General features: G+C 34.1%; 2 protein-coding genes across 2 annotated transcripts; one reads left to right on the top strand and one right to left on the bottom strand.

Annotated features, from left to right (window-relative positions):
* Window positions 1–433: 433 nt before the first annotated feature.
* On the bottom strand, window positions 434–13913 carry tefu (Serine/threonine-protein kinase tefu). Its single transcript, XM_018544411.1, has 19 exons — window positions 13842–13913; window positions 13221–13358; window positions 12701–13106; window positions 12187–12543; window positions 11433–11811; window positions 10370–11215; window positions 9955–10147; window positions 9067–9842; window positions 8492–8793; window positions 7044–8220; window positions 6579–6789; window positions 6018–6454; window positions 4996–5586; window positions 4043–4904; window positions 2955–3725; window positions 2300–2782; window positions 1685–1968; window positions 839–1065; window positions 434–727 (listed from the first exon to the last, which is right to left on the bottom strand). Exons 1-19 carry the CDS (start codon window positions 13911–13913, stop codon window positions 549–551), a joined length of 8691 nt encoding a protein of 2896 aa, XP_018399913.1. The 3' UTR covers window positions 434–548.
* Window positions 13914–14328: 415 nt separating this feature from the next.
* Window positions 14329–19240, top strand: Txl (Thioredoxin-like). The gene is made up of 4 exons (XM_018544435.1): window positions 14329–14508; window positions 15808–16087; window positions 18144–18427; window positions 18924–19240. Exons 1-4 carry the CDS (start codon window positions 14411–14413, stop codon window positions 19135–19137), a joined length of 876 nt encoding a protein of 291 aa, XP_018399937.1. The 5' UTR covers window positions 14329–14410; the 3' UTR covers window positions 19138–19240.
* Window positions 19241–19674: the final 434 nt, after the last annotated feature.

The following is a 19674-nucleotide window of genomic DNA, read 5'->3' on the forward strand; positions in this document are numbered from 1 at the left end:
AATCAAAGAGATCGATACGCCTTTTCATTCTGAAATCAATATAGCGCGAACACTGTTATTACACTATTATTATGTCGCAACACAGAACTTTAAGCGTACGGAAAATGTCAAGTGCGTCTACAATGATGAAGTTTCTCGGTGCTTCATTTTCATCCGTTGTCTTTCTCATATATTTGCTTTTCGCTCGGTAATTTTAATAACGTCCTTTCTGCATTTTCAGTTTCTTCTTGAAATCCATCTACTTCAGTCCAAAATTTGAAATTAAAATTTCAAACACGCAGGTTACAAAATATAAAAATATAGGAAAAATACATTCGCGTGAAAGCGATACATCGATATATCGATATATCGATTTGGCGAAGCGCTGCAATATAAATGAGTATACTCGGAAATAGAGAAAATTTTATGAAAGATAAAAAATTTAATACGGTACAAAATACTTTGGAATGTACATTATAAATTAAGTAACATATAAAAGGCTTATCCTAGGCAATATCCACTGGATATGAACACTGGGTAGGAACACTGGGTAGTTATTCACCGGGTATTCACAAATATGGTTGCCAGCCACAGTAAACTCGACATAGATTCGCAGGATCTCGCGCTTCCTGCAGGAGTCTCTCGACCTGTCCGGGAACACTGGACACCAGACCGTCCTCAGTGCCTTGCAGCTTCTGTTCGATCCTTAAAAGAGCTCTCTTGGCGATCGTGTTGGTTTCCACAGGTACTAAAGAAAATAAAAATTAATGAACTAACTCGTGTCATAATTAATCAAGACAGTGTGTTGTGCGTGCGTGGTGCGTTATGTGTGTTTTGCGAATTAGGATTTATTGCTTACCTCGTCCACTATTTTCTGAGAAACGCTTTATGACGTCACTCTGCATTTTGCAGGCCTTCTCCGGTGTGATCGCCCACGTGAAGAGTGGATCATACAGTAAAACTTGAAGGAGAGTGATAATAATCTGCCTCTGATCGCGCAGCATTGTCATAGTCACTTCACAACTGCGCCTCATAGTGCCCTCGATTCCAGAGGCACCCATGGCGACTTCGATATCCCTAGTTAGCCTACAATGAGACAGATAACGAGTTAATAAATCCGGTTGAAAAAAATGATAAATTTCAAAAGAAAATATTAGAATCTCATATTTGACATAGGATTTTAATAAAATATTAAATAATTTAAATAATACTCATTTCCACACAAATGTAGATTAACTATCTTTGGTTCAATTTATTTTTCATCTTTTTCTATAGTTCTAAAAATTGAAAAAGATAAAGAGTAAAAGTTGAGCCTAAATTAGTTAATTTACACTGGTAGAAACGGATACAAGAAGCATCATATACGGTCAAAGTTAATATCTAACATTTATATGTAAATTTTAAATACATTCTTCATTTAATAAACTATTATGCCGATTACTGTCAAACTTAAAATGCAATCATAAACTGAAACTAAAATGACAATGTCACAATTTACATCGATCATCAATTTAATAAAGATGCTCTTAAGATGATGTTAAAATTTACATAGAAATATTATTAGGCACCAAAATCCAGGTTAATCCAAATTTTCTGCTTATTGTATATCTATATTATTCACATTGCGGCCTAGTTTAACTTATAATTATAAAATAATTCTTTAATGTGCTTTTCAAAGGCGAAATAATTCATATGATAACTCCACCTAAAAGGAATTGTCTCGGGAATGGGTAGAACCTTGCCCTGTTCAAAAGCCACACCAAAATCGATATGCACCACCTCGGCGGTGTGCTCGTCTACGAGGATGTTGCTCAAGTGTCTGTCGCCGAGGCCTAAAATGTAACCCGCGATAGACGTAGTGGCAACGCTACGTGTGTATGTTAGAGTCCTCTCGACCCAGGTTTCAGGCGATCGATACTTCTCCTCGAAGAAATGATGGAACGCTGGCTTCATACGTTTGCAGCATTCAAGAAAGACTCTCAATTTTATCTGGATAGACCGAAAGAACAATAAAAGGTAAAGAGCTAAAAATTTGAAAATAAAATTTCGAAAATTGATATCTGAAAATTCTATTTTGATATATAATTATAATAAAATTTTAAAATTAAAATATTAATACTTTCTCAGGTAAATTATTATTAGCATTATATACTTATACAATTTAATTTCTTTAAAAATATTAAACTTCCAAATGTTAAAAGATGTTTACTAAAATTATATTATACAATATAATGTAATAAAATTCATGCTTCGAGAACAGCCTATTAACACAATTAATAATGGATTAGGAATAATGGAGAAATTTCTAGCTATCATTTACCTCGTTTGATTCTTGCGCGACAATCCTCATCTTGTCTCTGGCAGCTTCCGCAGTCAGGCCGCGCGGATAATATTTCTTGTGCATACCTGGATTGTCCGAGCTGCCTATCAAAGTCACCGTAATAGGCACCGTATTATCACACCACTCTAGCACGCCCGACCTTTGCGTCAGCGGCACCACTTTGTACGTTCTGATACGTAGACTCCGCCGTTGCGTTTCTTTACACGTACGTAGCAGGGTGTTCATCACAGTGAACACTTGCTGCATCACCGCGTCTTGCCTTAGATCGTCTTTCCCCTTGACTAATTGCCGGCGTTGCACACCATTGGTACCGATGCAGATGACCTTTTTGGGCGCGTTCACGCCACCAACGAATTCACAGGAATCCTGATATGACCTTACACCGACTACGTCGTTGTAATTGCCCGACGGTCTCACAGGTAGACTCAGGGTGGGTAGGAGAACGTTGTTTAGGTTCTTGATCTACAAAATCAATTGATTAGACATATGGAATCAAATTTTGCATTGCGATCTATAGTTATTATCTTTTCCAAAGAATTTTTTAATATTTTTTTGATTTATATATTCTTCTCTTATAAGCTTAAATTATTTATTGCTTTCCGAAGGGATATCTAATTAATAATTTTAAAAATACCCTATTTATTGGCTGCTCCCGCGGTATCACATAGCGTTTATTAGGACAGCACCTGCCCTTGGGTTGCCAATAGGCAAGACTTAGCAATGCACGCGATAAGTTTTCCATTTCGTGAATGATTGTTCGTACAGAGGAGTCAGACAATCGGGTGAGAAGCTTCTTGGCACCTAGCACGCGACGCTCTTCCTTCTTCGCACCTGTCGAACCCGATTCATATTCGTCATCACTGTGTAAGTTCTTTAGCGCCAGTACCACAGGCAATGTATGATATGGATGTTCCACGGCGCATCGTTCAAGGATTCGAAAGATTCGTGCGGAAAAGCTGTGCTGTTGCTTAATATCATTGCTTATATGAGCAGCCAACTGAGGCACCAGCGGCACAAATTTAAACGAAGGCACGGTGTCCAGCTCGTCTAACAGCTTCTCATTCACCTCGTCGTCGCACATGTTGTCCAACCAGAGTGCTACTAGCCGGAAGATTAACAAGTTGTACTTCTCGCTGCTGCGCAACGTCTTTAAATAGTATTTCAAAGCTTGTGCGAGATAATTGCGCTTCTCCTGTTCAATGTTTTTCAGCTCGGCCGCGTCATTCGTCGATTGCTTTTGACTGATTATCACGGCGCGCTTGAGGTACTGATTACTCATCATCTGCGCGTGGTCCACCTTATCCGTACTGCTACAAGCATATTCCTTCAGAGCTTCGTATGTCGGCGAATTCATGTATGTACTGATTTGTTGGTACTGTGCATCGGCAAAGCGCGCCAATGCAACCTATAATGAAAAAGTATGCCAAGATAAATAAAATTCTTTCTGTTGAGTTCTGTTCATTAAGAAGATGAATGCAATATAACACACATAATAAAAATAAAAAATTTAAGTAGAATAACTTCGAAGATACAATTTTTGAAATGTTCATAACTTCAGTACGGAATCTAAAATTTCGGAAGTAAAAAAAAGAATATAGAAGATAAAAATCGAGAAAAATAAAGAAAAGAATAAAACTTATAAATAATAATGTAAATCGATTTATGCTGTTGTTGCCAGCAATTTCTCACTACTGATTACTTTACATATATTTATCCTCTGACCTGCGTGTCATGTAAATTTTCAATAATATCGGATGTTTGCTCGTCGATAGCTTCGCTGATCTCAATGGATACTAGGTAATACTTTTGTATCACTGCCTGAGGATTTTCAGACTTAGTTTCCGCCATCCAATCACCGTAGACTCGCAGAGCCTTAGCTTTCAGATTTGGTTTTGGATTCTTCTTCTCGATTAGGCTCCGTAATAGATGACGTGCTATCACCTGCTCACCATTCATCCACTTCAAGAGCGATTCTTGATAGAGCAGTTGATCCTTTAGATTCGTGGACAGATTTTGATGCAACTCGAGAGTTCTCAGCGCTCGGGTGGCTATCGAGAAATACCCTTGACTCTTTGCAATCTTTGCCAAGTCCAGGCAAGTATCAAAAAATGCTTTCTGCACGTCTGCATTCGTCCGTAGAGATTCACGGATGTGAAACATGATGATACGCTGCCTCAGGATCGGCTCGACGTGGTCAAATTGACCGATTAAGCTGATTTTATGTTCATTCCAGCGTCGCAAAATTTCCAAATACTTTTTGTCTGAAGAATCAGCTGCCAAGCTGAGTTGCTCGATCTCACGCAACAATCGCAATTGCGATAGCTTCTGATTGACGATCTTACTACTCTCAGAACTGATCATTCGCAGCTCGTGTATCACGCTCATACGGCCGCACTCGATCGCCCGATCTATGCCTCGCCGGTCGTTCTCGTGGAAACACTTCAGTGCGTGATAATGATGAACATGGAACGCGTTTTCCAGTGACTCCACTCGTAATTGCTGAGATTGGAAGTCGTTATAATTGGAGACGGTTTCATCGTTAACGGGTAGGTCCCATTTGCTTAGTCTCCAAGCGCACTCATAACTGGAGGAAGAAATTCGTTTATAAATTTTTATGCTCAAATTATCAAATTTTCACCTACAAATTCTTATATAACAATATAAACATAATTCACCTAAATTTCTCATCCAGGTTACCGCCCAGAAATTGCCACTGGAGAAAATGCAGTCCTGATCGGTGTAACGCGTTTGCCATCTCCATCCTGGTGTTTGCCAACAACGAGTAATCGTGATGGGACAACTCGATGTCCTGCGCGAGAATGACTTCATCCCAGCGATTGGTACGGGCATAGTATTGCACACGGGAATCATGATCAAGCACATGCGACGAGCCAACCCCGGATATAGCATCCGGATCGCTAATGTTTAAGTAGGTGTCCAGCATAATGTTTTGTAGCACTCGGCCAATTTCTGGCTGGCGTTCATAGATATAGTCAATCCTCGAGTCACTACTGAAGTCCGGATAGTCTGTCGAGATTGACCCGCAGGCAAGTTGTGCGAACAGCAGTGCTGTATAGTATGCGGAGCACTTGTGCGCCGCTCTGGCCAGGTAGACATAATCTAGTCTTAACGTCGTGCCATCCGGCAGCTGGGCGCGTATGTGATTCACCACGTCCAACATGCGGCGTACAATTTTCTGGTCGTAACTATCACTTCTCGACATCAACGATGTAGTGGTATCCGCCTCATTAATTGCAAAGTGTTGCCTAATTAATATGAATAGACATGAATTATGAATAATGTTTCAAGACATTAAATAGAATAAAATTTTGTAAAAAAATTCCCTGAGAATTTTCCGATTTATACTTTTGTTTAAAATTCCAAGTAAGATTAGAAATTATATAGAAGCACCTGAAATTTAGGTTGACCGTTACGGAATGTTCTCGTCGATATTCATTGGTTTAATATTAAAAAGTTTTTTAATACTTTGAAATAATAAAAACAATAAAAAAAATTTAATTTATGTAAATTTCCAAAATATCTTTGATTTCAATAAATTCTGTAAAAACCCTCGATTTTCAAAGATAAAAAGAAATATCTTGAAAATTTCTTTTCTAGGTTTTTCTAGGTAGTAAACAATTGGAATTACCTCTTAATTCTTCGTTTAAACATTTATGCTTAAATAAATTAATAGTACCTAAAAAATTGATTAACGCAATCACATATGGTATCGATAAATCTGTCGTTCTCATGGATGACGAGGTAAATAATTCTTGGTAAAATCAGTTCACAGAATTCGACGCTGAGTCGACAAACCGAGAGGAAGTTCTCCAAGTAGGAGTCTACGAAGCATTCGGCGATGCTGCAAGTAACTTTGATGATCCATTCGGCGTAATTCTCATTGTTTTGGACCGTCCACAGCTCGTTTTCTGGATTCATGACAACGCGAAATTTTGCAGTGTCCACACAGAAGACCGTCTGCTTGATACAACGGCCACGAGCAAACGGTCGAATATAATCGATCTTCAGAGATGCGCACTCGAGGATGTTGGACAGGTCTGTTGAGTATTTGAGGTCAAATAATTTCCGACCATTGGAGGTCGACAGCACCGCGTAAAGGGCTTCAGCGCATACCTTAAATACAGTTAATATCTATGTTATTTATTTTATATAAGATTTTAGTTTTTGCTTGGAATACTACATTACAATGAAAATTCAAGATAATACGAGGCTCAATTATTATATGTATAATAAAAACCTTGCGAAGTTCCACTGAATTCTCTACGAGAAAACTCGTCAACATCGCAACCGATCGATAAGTCAGAGCTTCTATCGCATAGTCCGCTTCCCGAACGAAACTTCCGGCCGGTTGCAAAGCCATTGTGGAGTCCATCGGACCTAGTTCGCCAAGGCATTTCGTGGCCTCCATTGACACGCGTGGGTTAGGCGATTCTGTTAGTCTGATGAGTCTGAGGAATAAATTTTAAAAATATACATATTATAATATATAATAAAATAAATAATATAGAAAATAAGGAACACCAAAGAAAAGAGATTAAATGATAATATTACTATATAAATTATATTATATACAATAATATTACATATACAATAATATTAACATATTAATATTAATTATATGTTATTTTAATTTATTGAGCCATACTATTTATATTGAATTTTAATTATATGTAATATTATTTGAATAAAATGTATTTTTTACCTGAATATTAATCGATGCAGGATGTTAATATCATCCTCAGGATACGGCCTCTGCAATTTTTGATGCAGTTCTCGCAGCTCACATTTTCTCATCGTCAACTGTTGCGTGAAATTCGCGAGATCTTCCAGCGTGCACTCGGCATTTTCCTCACTCATGGCGTTCAGAAAACGTTCCAGCTCGCTTTCAAGGCATAACGCAGATTCGTTATCCAATCTGATAGCGTTATGAGCTTCCCTTACATCTCGGAAGATCTCATAATTCGGAAATGAGCCGAGTTTTGCGATGGCTTCTCGTAATACGTTTCTTTGCTCCACAACGAGAAATCTAAGTAGACTCGCAGCTATCTCGCTGATGCTGCTCGTTCTTGATTGTGCCAAGCCGATTAGGTTTGCCACGATAAACCGGAGGACATCTTGTACTTCCATGGCTCTTGCGGGCAGCGCTTGTCTCAGAAACAGGTCCAGGAACTTGCAGCATGCCGCAACAAGCGTCTCGTCGCCATCACCGTCATTCCTCGTGAGATGCAACAAGCTGTAGCACACATCCCGGATCAGGAATGAAGCCATCTCATTGAAAACGGATTTCGAGAGATCGTGTGTTAGTCGCGAGCAGAAGTACATGTATTGATGCAGCCGCTTGAGCTTATCCTCGCGGGAGCGCGACAAGTGTACAGCGCTTACAAGCCGCAACAGTGTTTTTTGCAGCATCGCCGGTTGTTGTTCGACCAGCATGTGTGTGTTTAGGGAATGATACGATTCTAGATAATCAAAGCATAGATCCAGTATGGCTCGTGAGAAATGCGGCGGATCCGTTGCCGGGAAGCACGTAAATGAGATCGAGAGTATCTTCTTGAAGTCATCTTCATCATGTAACCGCCGTATTAGTTCTACAAGAACGTCTTGCAAGCGAGAACGGAATAGCTGATTGAAATTTTTCGTGTCTGCAAACTCGTCCGTATTATTTATCAATTTGCGCATTGTATCATTATCGAATACAATGGCGCGCGATATCAGCCATACGAAGCAGGACGGGAAAACATCCTCGAAGACTTTATTAAAGGCCACATCAGCACGATTCACACAAAAGGACGTGGTCTCGTCAATGTCCGAAGTGCGCAGTAGAACCGGGACAATCCAGTTGATATTTTTTCTAAAGAATTCGTCGATAGTCTCGCATCCTATTAATAATAATAAATTTGATTCAATTTATAAAGCTTATATTAAAGAGATTGAGTTATGTATATTATACGTTGTAAATATTACATGTTTTAATTTTATAAAACTGTGAGAATTGAAAAAATCTTTATTTATATCATTAGTGGATGTCAGATGTCACAAAAAATTTTGTTTTTAATAATATTAGTATTAAGTTGGTAAATAATTGAATATTTTATTTTAAAATCACTATTGTATTAAAATATTGCATTAAATTAACGAATACGTTTTTACCCGTAAGCATCCATGGAAAGTTCTGCAATTGATAATGCGCGTCCTCGATCCAAGAAGTTAGCAAATAATTCAAGTTATCTTCAATGAGCGACACGTACGTCGTCGTGTACTGCGCCGCCGCCAAAAGAACCTTCCGCACCATCTGCACGTTCACTTGTTTTTCTGTCGTTAGTCGCAACATCGTACAAAGGGCGCGACCCTGAAGAACTCCACTGGCGCATGCCACGGAGGCCAGCGCGATCAACGCAGTGACTGTCCTGGTCTCCTTTTCATCTTGCAGTTGACTTTCTTTCAAACTGTTGCTATTCCACAAAAATAAAAAATAAAATTAAAAGTGCTACTCACAAGAAAGTCTATAAGCTTTTCTAGAATTTTCCTCAGACTTTCTTAATATTTCTAAGAGTAACAACTCGTATAAAAATTTTAAGGCAAATTTTACAGCAAGATACTATAAAAAAATAAATATGACAAGTTTCTCTTTATAAAAACAGTTTATAATATTACTATCTAATTTTAATACTGGTGTGTTTATCCAAATATTTCTATCTCTCTAGACTCTATTATAATGTTCATACTTCTGCAAGTTGGAACTCGACTGCTCAGCTTCATTGAGCAGCATGAATACTGTTTCCTCCACCTTGACGAAGATGTGTTCCTTCCATTTATGAGCGATATTTCTGAAGGATAGAATCTCTTGCAGACATTGCATTGCTTGCGACCGGAGCACAAACAGTGTATCACCAATGTAATTAAGGATGCTATCAAGTATCGTTAAAACGTCGTCATCATCATTGGAAATGTGAACGTTATTCCACGAAAAGTTCGGATCGATCCGTACAAAACTGCATGCGCATTTCATGTAGCTCGTATGTATGAGAACGCTACAATTTCGATCATAAATGCGCTTGTGAAGATACTCGAGCGCCTGAACGATTGTTTTGGGAAAATAACCATGTTTAATCGCGTATTCAAAGAAGTATGGTAGCAGATTTAATAGCCGTTGCAACGATTCCTCATCCTTGCAACCTTTCTGGCATATTTCCAACAGAAATACCAACGGCGTATCCACGCACTCGCGCTGTATCTCGTCATGATCACGTGTAACGAGCGATTCAAGGATCAGCAGTGACATTCTAGAATCCACGTAGCTTGTAAAATCCTGCTGCATAGTCAGCAAATTATGCATCATCTTTTTCTGCAATGTGGACTTGCTGTGGTTTGCGTCGATGTGTAAAGCGCAGAAAGATGATAAGGCCTCTACCATCTGTAGACGAATCACACCTTCGCGTGGATAGTTTGGCTTTGAATCTGATGTCTCCAGATACATAGTAGCGTTCCGCTTGCGTCTTCCCTGAAATTATGATATGTTCATTTTCAAAAAAATCATTTATTAAAAAAGTCATTTATTAAAAACAATTTCTTCGTTACATAAGAATAAGTTTTTCTCAATTTTCCTTGTCTACCTGATAAGTGTTAGGCTCCTCATTATAATCGTATTTATAATAATTGTCATCTAGATTCAAAAGATCGAATATATTTTTTATCATGTCCATTGTAGATGCAGAGACAATTATTTTAGCAATTTCCGTATCATAGGTTGCTCCATAAAGCATCCTCAATGCTCCGGTTACGCTCAGCAAGAATATGTTTTTGCACCTGTAAGGAAACACTTAATGTAACAAAAATATTTAGCACATTTGTACAAATTCCAAAGTAATAGTTAAAAAAAACAATAAAGGCTTAAATGCAGTTCTGTTAAGTACAGTATAACATATAATAATTACAAAACTTGGAAGTACAAAAGCATTGAATAATTTTTTAATAGTATCTAGAAAAAGAAAAAATAAACAACTTCTTTCGCTCTATTAAAACATGTACCTAGTCCAGTCAATTTTCGTTAGAACTGCGTAGCTGTCATTCAATTGTTTTTCCATTGCATCGATTAATGGACAGTAGCCAGCGATATCCTTCGTCGTAAAAATATTCTGTTGCTTCAAAATAGACAATAATCTTGCCAGAAACATGAGCTTCATTAGTACAACATAAACTTCACATGTATCTTTATTTTCGTCGTTGCAGTCTTCTTCTTGAATAATATTGTGCATTTGCTTTATCAAAAAGTTAAATACTTCCTGTACATAGGAGACGGGATTTTCAGTGTTGGACATTACCCCGGAATTTCGTTCAACAAATTTACTCTTTGAATACATCGACAACGCTATCTTGAACGTCAAAGATGCATGACAGAGTTGCAGAAGCTCTGTTGAATGGATATCTCGATGAGGTACGAAAGTGATCACGCGCACTTTTTCGTGGTTTTGCAAGGATTTCTGCTCAGTCTTAGTATTTTGTCTGTAACGAGATTTCAGAACGAGGTTTACGGACAACGCACAAATATCCTCGATAGTCTCGACGGACAGTCGCGTCGCCAACTTTTGCCATGTATGATGTGGAATGTTCAATAGCCATTCTAGAAGACGCGTTCTATCACAGATTGGCGTCATCATTGAGGGCGACGAATCTAGCACTGATGTGGTCGCGTCCACCAGTAGAGAGACACGCTCACATAAGTGTCGCAGTGTATGTACGCTGTTCGGTGACCAACGAATCGCCTTGGTCAGATACAATCTGAGGAGAGCGTTTGCATTTGGCAGTCTATTGTATCTTACGAAACAGCGGATTAATGAATGACCCGATTCCTCGTTCTGGTTCGCTCCTAGAGATCTGCAAAGATTTAGTCTTGTTGCAATTATAAAATACAACAATTAATATAAACATTGGAATTAATGTTACGTACCTAAAAAATATTTATAAACAATAGACAATTTTTTTAAGTTGTAGTAAAAAATAAAAACTAATTTTTTTTAATAGGTAAATTACCAAATTTTTTTTTCTAAAATAATTTATATAAATTAATAATAAAATTTAAATTAGTATGTACCTAAGAAGCATATCCCAAATCTTGTTCCAGTGAATTGTCGCGTCTTGTATTTCTTCTCCATTGGATATCTCAATTTTCATGAGGACAGCAGCTAGATTGTACAAACTGTCCATGATAGACTCATCTCGAGACACAGCGAGTTCCGTTAAATGTTGCAGCAGGGGCGCGAGATCTTGCGACCTCAGACACTGTGGATACTTTCTTAACATTTCGATAAGAATTCTTAACAACGACCATACTTCCTCAGGGCTGCTGTTCGTTACCAAGTCGACGATGTTTTCAATTCTGTTCATTATTCGTCTGCGTTTGGTTGATTGAGAATAAGAGCCATCGAGACAGCCAATGAAATTTACTGAGTTATCCATTATCTGTTTTATGACTGAAAAAAAATTGATAACTTATTCTTTTATAACTAAATTATTATAAAATTAGTTATACAACTAAATCAAATCTTTCATAAATACTTAACAAAAGATATTAAGATGGTAATATAATTGTTAACAATTAATAATCCCAAGAATATATGTACTTAGAGAATGATTAATTCCGAATTTATATTTAAATTATATTCTTTGCAATAAATTCAACATAACGGCGTTTAGAGTCAAAGAATTTTTTAATTTATAGAATAAAATTGCTGTTAAGAAGAATCTATCTATGCAATTAATGAAATAATCAATACAGATGGATAATACATCGATATTTTTTATTATTTCAAGCAAATGTTAAATATATTTGTGTTGAAAAATGGCACCTTCACTAGCAAACTGAATAAAACTGCGCCACTGCACGTCCAATTTGCAATTCTCCTGGACAAGCAAATACATGTTACGCAGCAAATTTCTCCATTTATCCCAATCAAATGCAAAAGCGCCATCGTCATGCTTTGAGATACCCTCTGGATGGTGAATCTGTACGAAGATCAATAGCAGCCTATATTTTTCTTCAGAGCCGTTCAAACTTAAGATATTCATCGATGTGCTTTCACTAAACTTGCAGAGCGCAATTCTGGATTCTGTGATGATTTGTCTGCATACACTGCTACTCAGTTTGTAGAAAGATTCTGTTAACTGCTCGTTGTTTGCTTTCACATCTTTTAAAACCTCATTTTCTAAAACAAAATAAATTTACTTTAAATCAGTTTTTAGTAATATATGATACAGTTCTGTAATTTGTTAATACATATAAAAATAAAATTTAAAAAGTATTTTATAAAAATATATAATAGTTAATTCAGAATAATTTAGAAAAATCAAGTTTTAACGTACCCAAAAATAATAACAAATCTTTCACGTAAAAAAATAAATTCGTATGTAAGAAAGAATAATTGACAATCATCTGCAACGCATCTAATACAATATGGCTTTGAAGATGTGTCTTTTTATACAGCTTGGTGCAAATTTTCAATAGTTCCTCCCATTGCTCTGGCATAATATTCCTATGATTTGTACTTCTTGGCAATACATATTTCACTAATATCCCCAAATATGTATCCTGATAATGCACATAGATCTTAGAGTCTAATATTTGTAATATTCGAGAGACTATATCACTGCTTTTCAAATATTCAGCTGACTTCTCACTGGCTCGACGAATTGTGTCCGTCATCAATTCACAAAGAGATTGCCTTTCACTGCTCTTAGCAATTGTTTCTTTACTAGGTTTCTCTGCTTCCTAAATTATTATTCAAACAAAACATTATTAAAAATAAATGAAATTATAAATAAATAACATGTGAAATATTAAAAGAATTATTTTCTATATAGATTTCAGTATGATTCTTCTTACATCAGTAATTAGCTTGTGGACTATGGATATAATACAGTGCCAGTTGACCTTTCCTGAAACTTTGCTCTCAGTATTCTGGCATATCTCTATGAGAACATCGTCATTTTGATATAAATCTTTTAGCTCAGATACAAATTTCTGAAAGTTAACAGCCCTTTGTCACATAAGAATGGAAATAAAAAAATTATACATTAATATATTTGATATATACATCTTTTAGAACTAATAGATGTTTTGAGACTAGTCATTTGTTTTCTATAGCTGAACAAGCGTTTTTGAAACTTAAAGTGAGACAGATATTTATTTGATGTTTAACAAATGCGAGAGCTGTAATACAGTCTAGTGTAAGAATAAAAAAAACAGACGTTACAATCTTTTATCAATGTATCTTTGTAAATAAAGACAATTGACTTGAAACACTCTGTACATATGATCCAAATCAAGTATGTTATCTTTTATAGAACTACTTTGTAGATTAATCTGCGAATAATACTATTTCTACATATTTTATACCGATCACAAATCAAAGATTAAATGACTTTAAATATGATTTCCCGGTTAAACACAGGACGAATCAGATTCCTGACATAAATAATGATTAATATCAGTGATAATGGTTACCTTTCTGTCAGCCACTTTCGAACTATCGGCTAGCTTCAGAATGCCGGAAATTCTATCCGATATTCGTGACATACTCGCAATTCCACCGGTACTCTGATAAGCGTTGATGCATTAGCTGTAAAAAGAATTTGAAAAAAATCACATCAGAGTCTGATAAATGTTTGCGAAACATTGAACTACAACAATAATGACGGCGATGTTTAATCCTCCCGCGAAATATAGCAAAGTATACCATATGCCTGCCGCTTAGTACTCCATACTTCACCATACATTGTATTGTATGTAGATAGGTGAATGCTTTTGACCATAGAGAGAAACGTCTTAAATCTCATTGTAAACTACACTGCTTTAGGTCCGTGATCTCAACTTTAAATACAAACACTGCCTTTTTCAGCTTTTCACTATTGAACGCAGCTATAAATGCTCGTCTGTGTACATGTAAACTGCCAGTCATTCTTTAGTTGAGGAATTTCGATATCTCGATTGATTTTGTCGTGTAGTGGATCGTAGTGGGTAGGTGAATCAAGTGTGGTGAATTTAATGTAATTAAATTACGATTAATCGAAATAATGGGAGCGGTACGAATAATTAACGATGATCGTCATTTCAACGGCGAGTTGGCAAATGCCGGCCAAAAACTCGTTGTCGTTGATTTCACAGCGAGTTGGTAAGCATTTTTTAGGTTATACTCCCTTTAATGTCTGTTAATTCGACTGTATTATGCGTTTTGAAATTTTTGACACGTATCTACACATGTTCTTAATTATTACGCACTTCATCTGTGCATTTCTTTGAATCAAAACAATCAATAATCCAATTTCGAAAGGTTCGTCAAAATTAGAATGCGAATTGTTGAAAGTAAAAATTTAATCTTCTGTGAGAAATTTGTCGGTTGAAGTGAGAAATTTAATGAGAATTTTATCGGTTTCAAAAAATGCGATAATAGGAGTCCCTTTGTTCTTAACAAAAAATATAATCGCGAAATTGTAATATAAATTGTTTACCTATGTTTTTGTTTCTTTTTCGCTAAATATATAAACTCTCTTCTATTTTTTTGTCATATATGATTGACTACCTTATCTTTTCTAAAAATAAATAAACTTTTATTATATAAATGTCTTATACTATTTGAATTTTAATTATAGTTTGAAAAGAATCAGTTTTTTTTACTGTTCATAACTTTTGATGAAATTATAATTTTTTGAAACCAGATGACCAATTTATAGTCTATTTCTAAAGAGTTTAAAATAAAAATTATAAAAATCGAAGCATCTTGCTTACGAAGGAAAAGATATTAGACATATCAAAAAGTATGATTTGTTAGAAGTTTACATTCTTTGCAATTATTATTTTTCCTTTTTTTTTATTTACTTCGAAATTAGTGAAGATACTCTAGAACATGTGTGAAACATAATTTTTACTAATTTTGATTCTAGAGACTTGTATTAATACTTACATAATAATTTCATACTTTTTATAAGGTTTTCCAAAAAAAGCACTTGATCTTTTTATCTTTATTTAACAGGGCAAAAACAATAAGGATTTACTATGTTATACTAGATAGTATGTTTATACTATAAGATTAAAATTCAGTATTAAAAGTATTACTTAGGCTGAAATATAGTCAACAATTTTTTTCACTCATTTTTATTCTGTATTTCAATATATTCAATAATTTCACCAATTTCAGTGATTTGTGTCTACCAGGGCCGTTTCAATAAATAATTAATCCATTATTTTAACTTTGAGAAACCCTCCATAAAATGTCGCAGTACAATCTAATGACAGTTAAATAAAGGTACCCCAAATCTGGCATTTTTTTAATGGTGAGAATGTTGTCGACAAAAATTTATGACAAAGTGGCAACTTTTGGCAAACTTAGCAAATTAGCAGAAAATGAACTTCTAAGAATAAGAATCATGGTTCACAATAATTAATGCGTCTTGCCTGGTTTTGAATTATACAGGTGCGGGCCTTGTCAGAGAATTGCCCCGATATTCGAGCAACTGTCCCTTAAATATCCCAAGGCGGTGTTCTTGAAGGTGGACGTGGACAAATGCGCGGATACTGCTTCAATGCAGGATGTCAGCGCGATGCCCACCTTTATCTTCTACCGCAGGCGTACGAGATTGGGCCACTGCCAAGGCGCGGATCCAGTGGGATTGGAATCCAAGATCCAGCAGTTCTATGGTAGTGGTGATGCTGACGACGCAGACGACTCAGTCGCAGATTCTGTACCCGGCCATGTACGAAACACCGAAAATCCCTACTACCATATCTTTGGAATGATTTTACTTGTCGTGGTTCTGTTTTACTGGAATAAGTACCAATGAAAAGTTTGCCACTGGTTGCTGTTTAATATTAACCGAATCGCGACAAACTGAATTTTTCACTAAAATTCGATTACTTCAGTTTAACTCAAATATGGCATTACGTAGTGTTTCATAATTATTAAATTTTTTTCGATAAATTATATGTGTAAACGAAATTTTAATATTTACACTTTCAAAACTTTGTTAAGCAGTAAAAAGAGAAAATTTTAACTTACAATTTTTATTTAGTCTATGTTAAAAATTTTCTGACTTTGACATTATAGCAACAATTATTTCAGTTTATTATCTATTTTGTATGAAGCAATCGCCTGAAGTTCATTGTAAAATTTCTTCTTAGTCATCATCCTCTTTTATTTTAATGCCATGTGCATAGAATAGGGACATGGCATTATGTATTTTGTCTTCCAAAAGTTTTCTTCATTTTGATCATATAGCAAAGTAACAGAAAACATCACTTTGAGCATTTAATTTGATTCACAAAACCAATACAATTATAATATAAGATTTCATGATATAGATATTCAATTTTATTGAATGATCTATTTAGCATAAAAACAAATTTTTTTAAGACAGAAAATATATATATCTAAAAAAATTTGAGTTCATATTTACATCAAATGTATGCATTATTTTGTATAGAAAAAATTTTCGTTATCTCTAGTTTTAACAAAAGAAAATTAAAATAAAATAAAAAATATTTATGACAAGTAATGGAAATTATTAATAAATTTTATTAATTTAGTAACGTTTCCTTATAGTTGAATAAAGAGACCGTTGAATGAGCATTAAAGTTTTGCTTATGCAAATATCAAAGTATCACCTTTGTGTAAAAAAAAATGTTCATACAGAAAACATTTCAAATATGTTAATAAAAATCAACAGATCTTGGTATGATTTTTGTATTGGTTTTAGTATTCACGCGCATAAAACTTATATAAAAATGTTATGTAACTTAACAAATTTTTCTTGTTTAATAATTTTTTTCTTTTAATTGTAAAATATTATCTTTTTAATTATAAATTATTATCAATGTATATTTGAAAAAATATTTATATATATTGTATTGGAAATAATACAACTTTGATACTTGCATGCGTGTTGATGATTTAATGACCTTTATCTTTATAATCTTATCTAACACAATAATTACAAATAAATCTCTTTATTTAATACATGAACAAATGAAGAAAAATTGATAAGCTACAGATAAACATTAATTATCGTATTCTGCAACGTCTAAATACTAATTTACTAAGATTTGTATTTTGTATTGAAAAATTAATTATATTAAAAGTGAGATACTTGAACGAAAAATATTTTTGAGAGAAAATCCTTATAGTTAAGAAATAATGTTACATGTGTTCATATACACACATGCACACATATAAAATATACGCCCCAGTTTATATTTACATTAAATTAGACAAGCAAATTACTTGATAATTTTTGTTATTAAAAAATAATTTTAAATAAACTCAAAAAGAAAAATATAAGATTATGATTTAAATATTAAAATTAAATTAGATAAGCTAGATATTTAAATAAATTTAGATATTTTTTTATACCAGTATAAAAAATGTAAATAAAATCGACTGAGAAAAAAAAAATTTTTTTAAATTGTAGTTTCAACATTAACATGAAAAAAGAGATACAGTTTTCAATGTATACTATATATATATATATATATATATAACTATTAATGAGAAACTCATTTATAAGATCTTACAAAATTTATTTAGAGTATTTAAAAATTTCTGAAATTATTTAATTTTAGAATAGGTTTTGTTCTTTCTTCTTTTTTCACTCATAGTATCTCGTAAAAATTGTTTTTACACATCGTAATGTCATGTAGCTTAAACAATAAAAATAAAATTAATTATTCCAAATCGTACTTCATTTATAATTTACTTTGTCTCTTCTATTTTGTCGATAATTAATCGAAGAACTTTCGGGTTTTTTTTTTTTTCAGATGGACCTGTCCAGTTTTGTAATGAAACAGCAATGCGAGTGTTTAAACGAATCGGACTATCACACTTTCTCTCAGTGTTTGAACTCGGACAGTGGGTATCTTCAGAGCGATGAGGACGAGCAGTTGATAATGTCCATCGCGTTCTCGCAGCCTGTTAAAGTTCATTCACTTAAAATCAAAGCACCCACGGAAAATGGGCCAAAAAATATTAAATTATTTATCAACCAGCCTAGAACGATTGATTTTGAAATGGCAAGCTCCAATACGAGCATTCAAGATCTAACGTAAGCCTCACAAATAAATAAGATATATTTAAATCAATATAGAATATAAAGAAAGAATTAAAGAAATATCTTAGAAATATTTTCAAAAACTATTGAATATCTTTCTATATATAATCGTAAATTGACCAATTTAAGATAATTATCAAAATCTTTCATGTAGATTAGTACACACGAAAAAAAAGGAGTAGTAACTTATAAGATGACAAGTTTTACCTGTAGAATTAATGTATATAATTGAATAAACTATTTTATAGCTATTGCAATGATAAAATAGTTTTATATATAATTATGTATTAATTGTACATATAAAACCTTTATAATTGCTACTCTACTATGTTCTTCTCTGAGGGCAATTAAAATTTTTTAATTTTTTAGTACATTGTTTCTCTGTTGTAATATTAGAACAGAATTTCTATCCAACTTACTTTACTCTGTAAATAAAATAATGATAACTTTTAAATAAAATAATTAATTAATATGTTCGATTTCGGTGCAGATTGTCAGCTAAGGATCTCGAAGAGGGAAATCCGATACCGCTGCGCTATGTTAAATTCCAAAACGTGCAAAATCTTCAAATCTTTGTGATAGACAATCAGAATGGCTCAGAAATAACGAGAATCGATCATCTTGTTATAATCGGTTCACCAATCTCAACTACAAACATGGGAGAGTTCAAGAGAGTATCTGGCAAGGAGGGTGAAAGCCATTGACTTTTCTGTAACAATATATCGGGATATTATGTTAGGAATTTCGATTTGCTTATTAACATTCCCCATTGTTTTTTTTTTGCATAGAAGGAAAAAGGAAAAAAAAAACAGCTGTAACAAAATTTAAAACAATAAAATCCGATTTAAATACTGTATAATTTTTCTTGTAATAATTTATTATCGATTCACGAAGGTAATAATTTATTTTAAGTAAAACCTATTATCAATTTATGAAAACATTTACAGCTATGTTTAATGTACAAAGGACGAGTATTCCGCAAGATACAATTAATTTCACTTTAAGAGGCTCGTCTGCAATTACACTTACATTCTATTTTTCTTAATGAAGTAATATGCGTTGTTTGATTAATTAATTTTACACTGTTTCCGCATTTTTCTCCATTTTTAATTTTGATAATTTAATTTTGAATTGGAAAAAATGCAGATTTTTCTAACTGATGACAAAATAATCATTGCAAGGGAGACTTTGAGTGATTTCACAAAAATAATCAAATAAAATATCTTTACATTATAAATGTC

This window comes from Cyphomyrmex costatus, unplaced genomic scaffold, assembly GCF_001594065.2.
Source record: "Cyphomyrmex costatus isolate MS0001 unplaced genomic scaffold, Ccosl1.0 scaffold441, whole genome shotgun sequence".
Classification (NCBI taxonomy): Eukaryota; Metazoa; Arthropoda; class Insecta; order Hymenoptera; family Formicidae; genus Cyphomyrmex; species Cyphomyrmex costatus.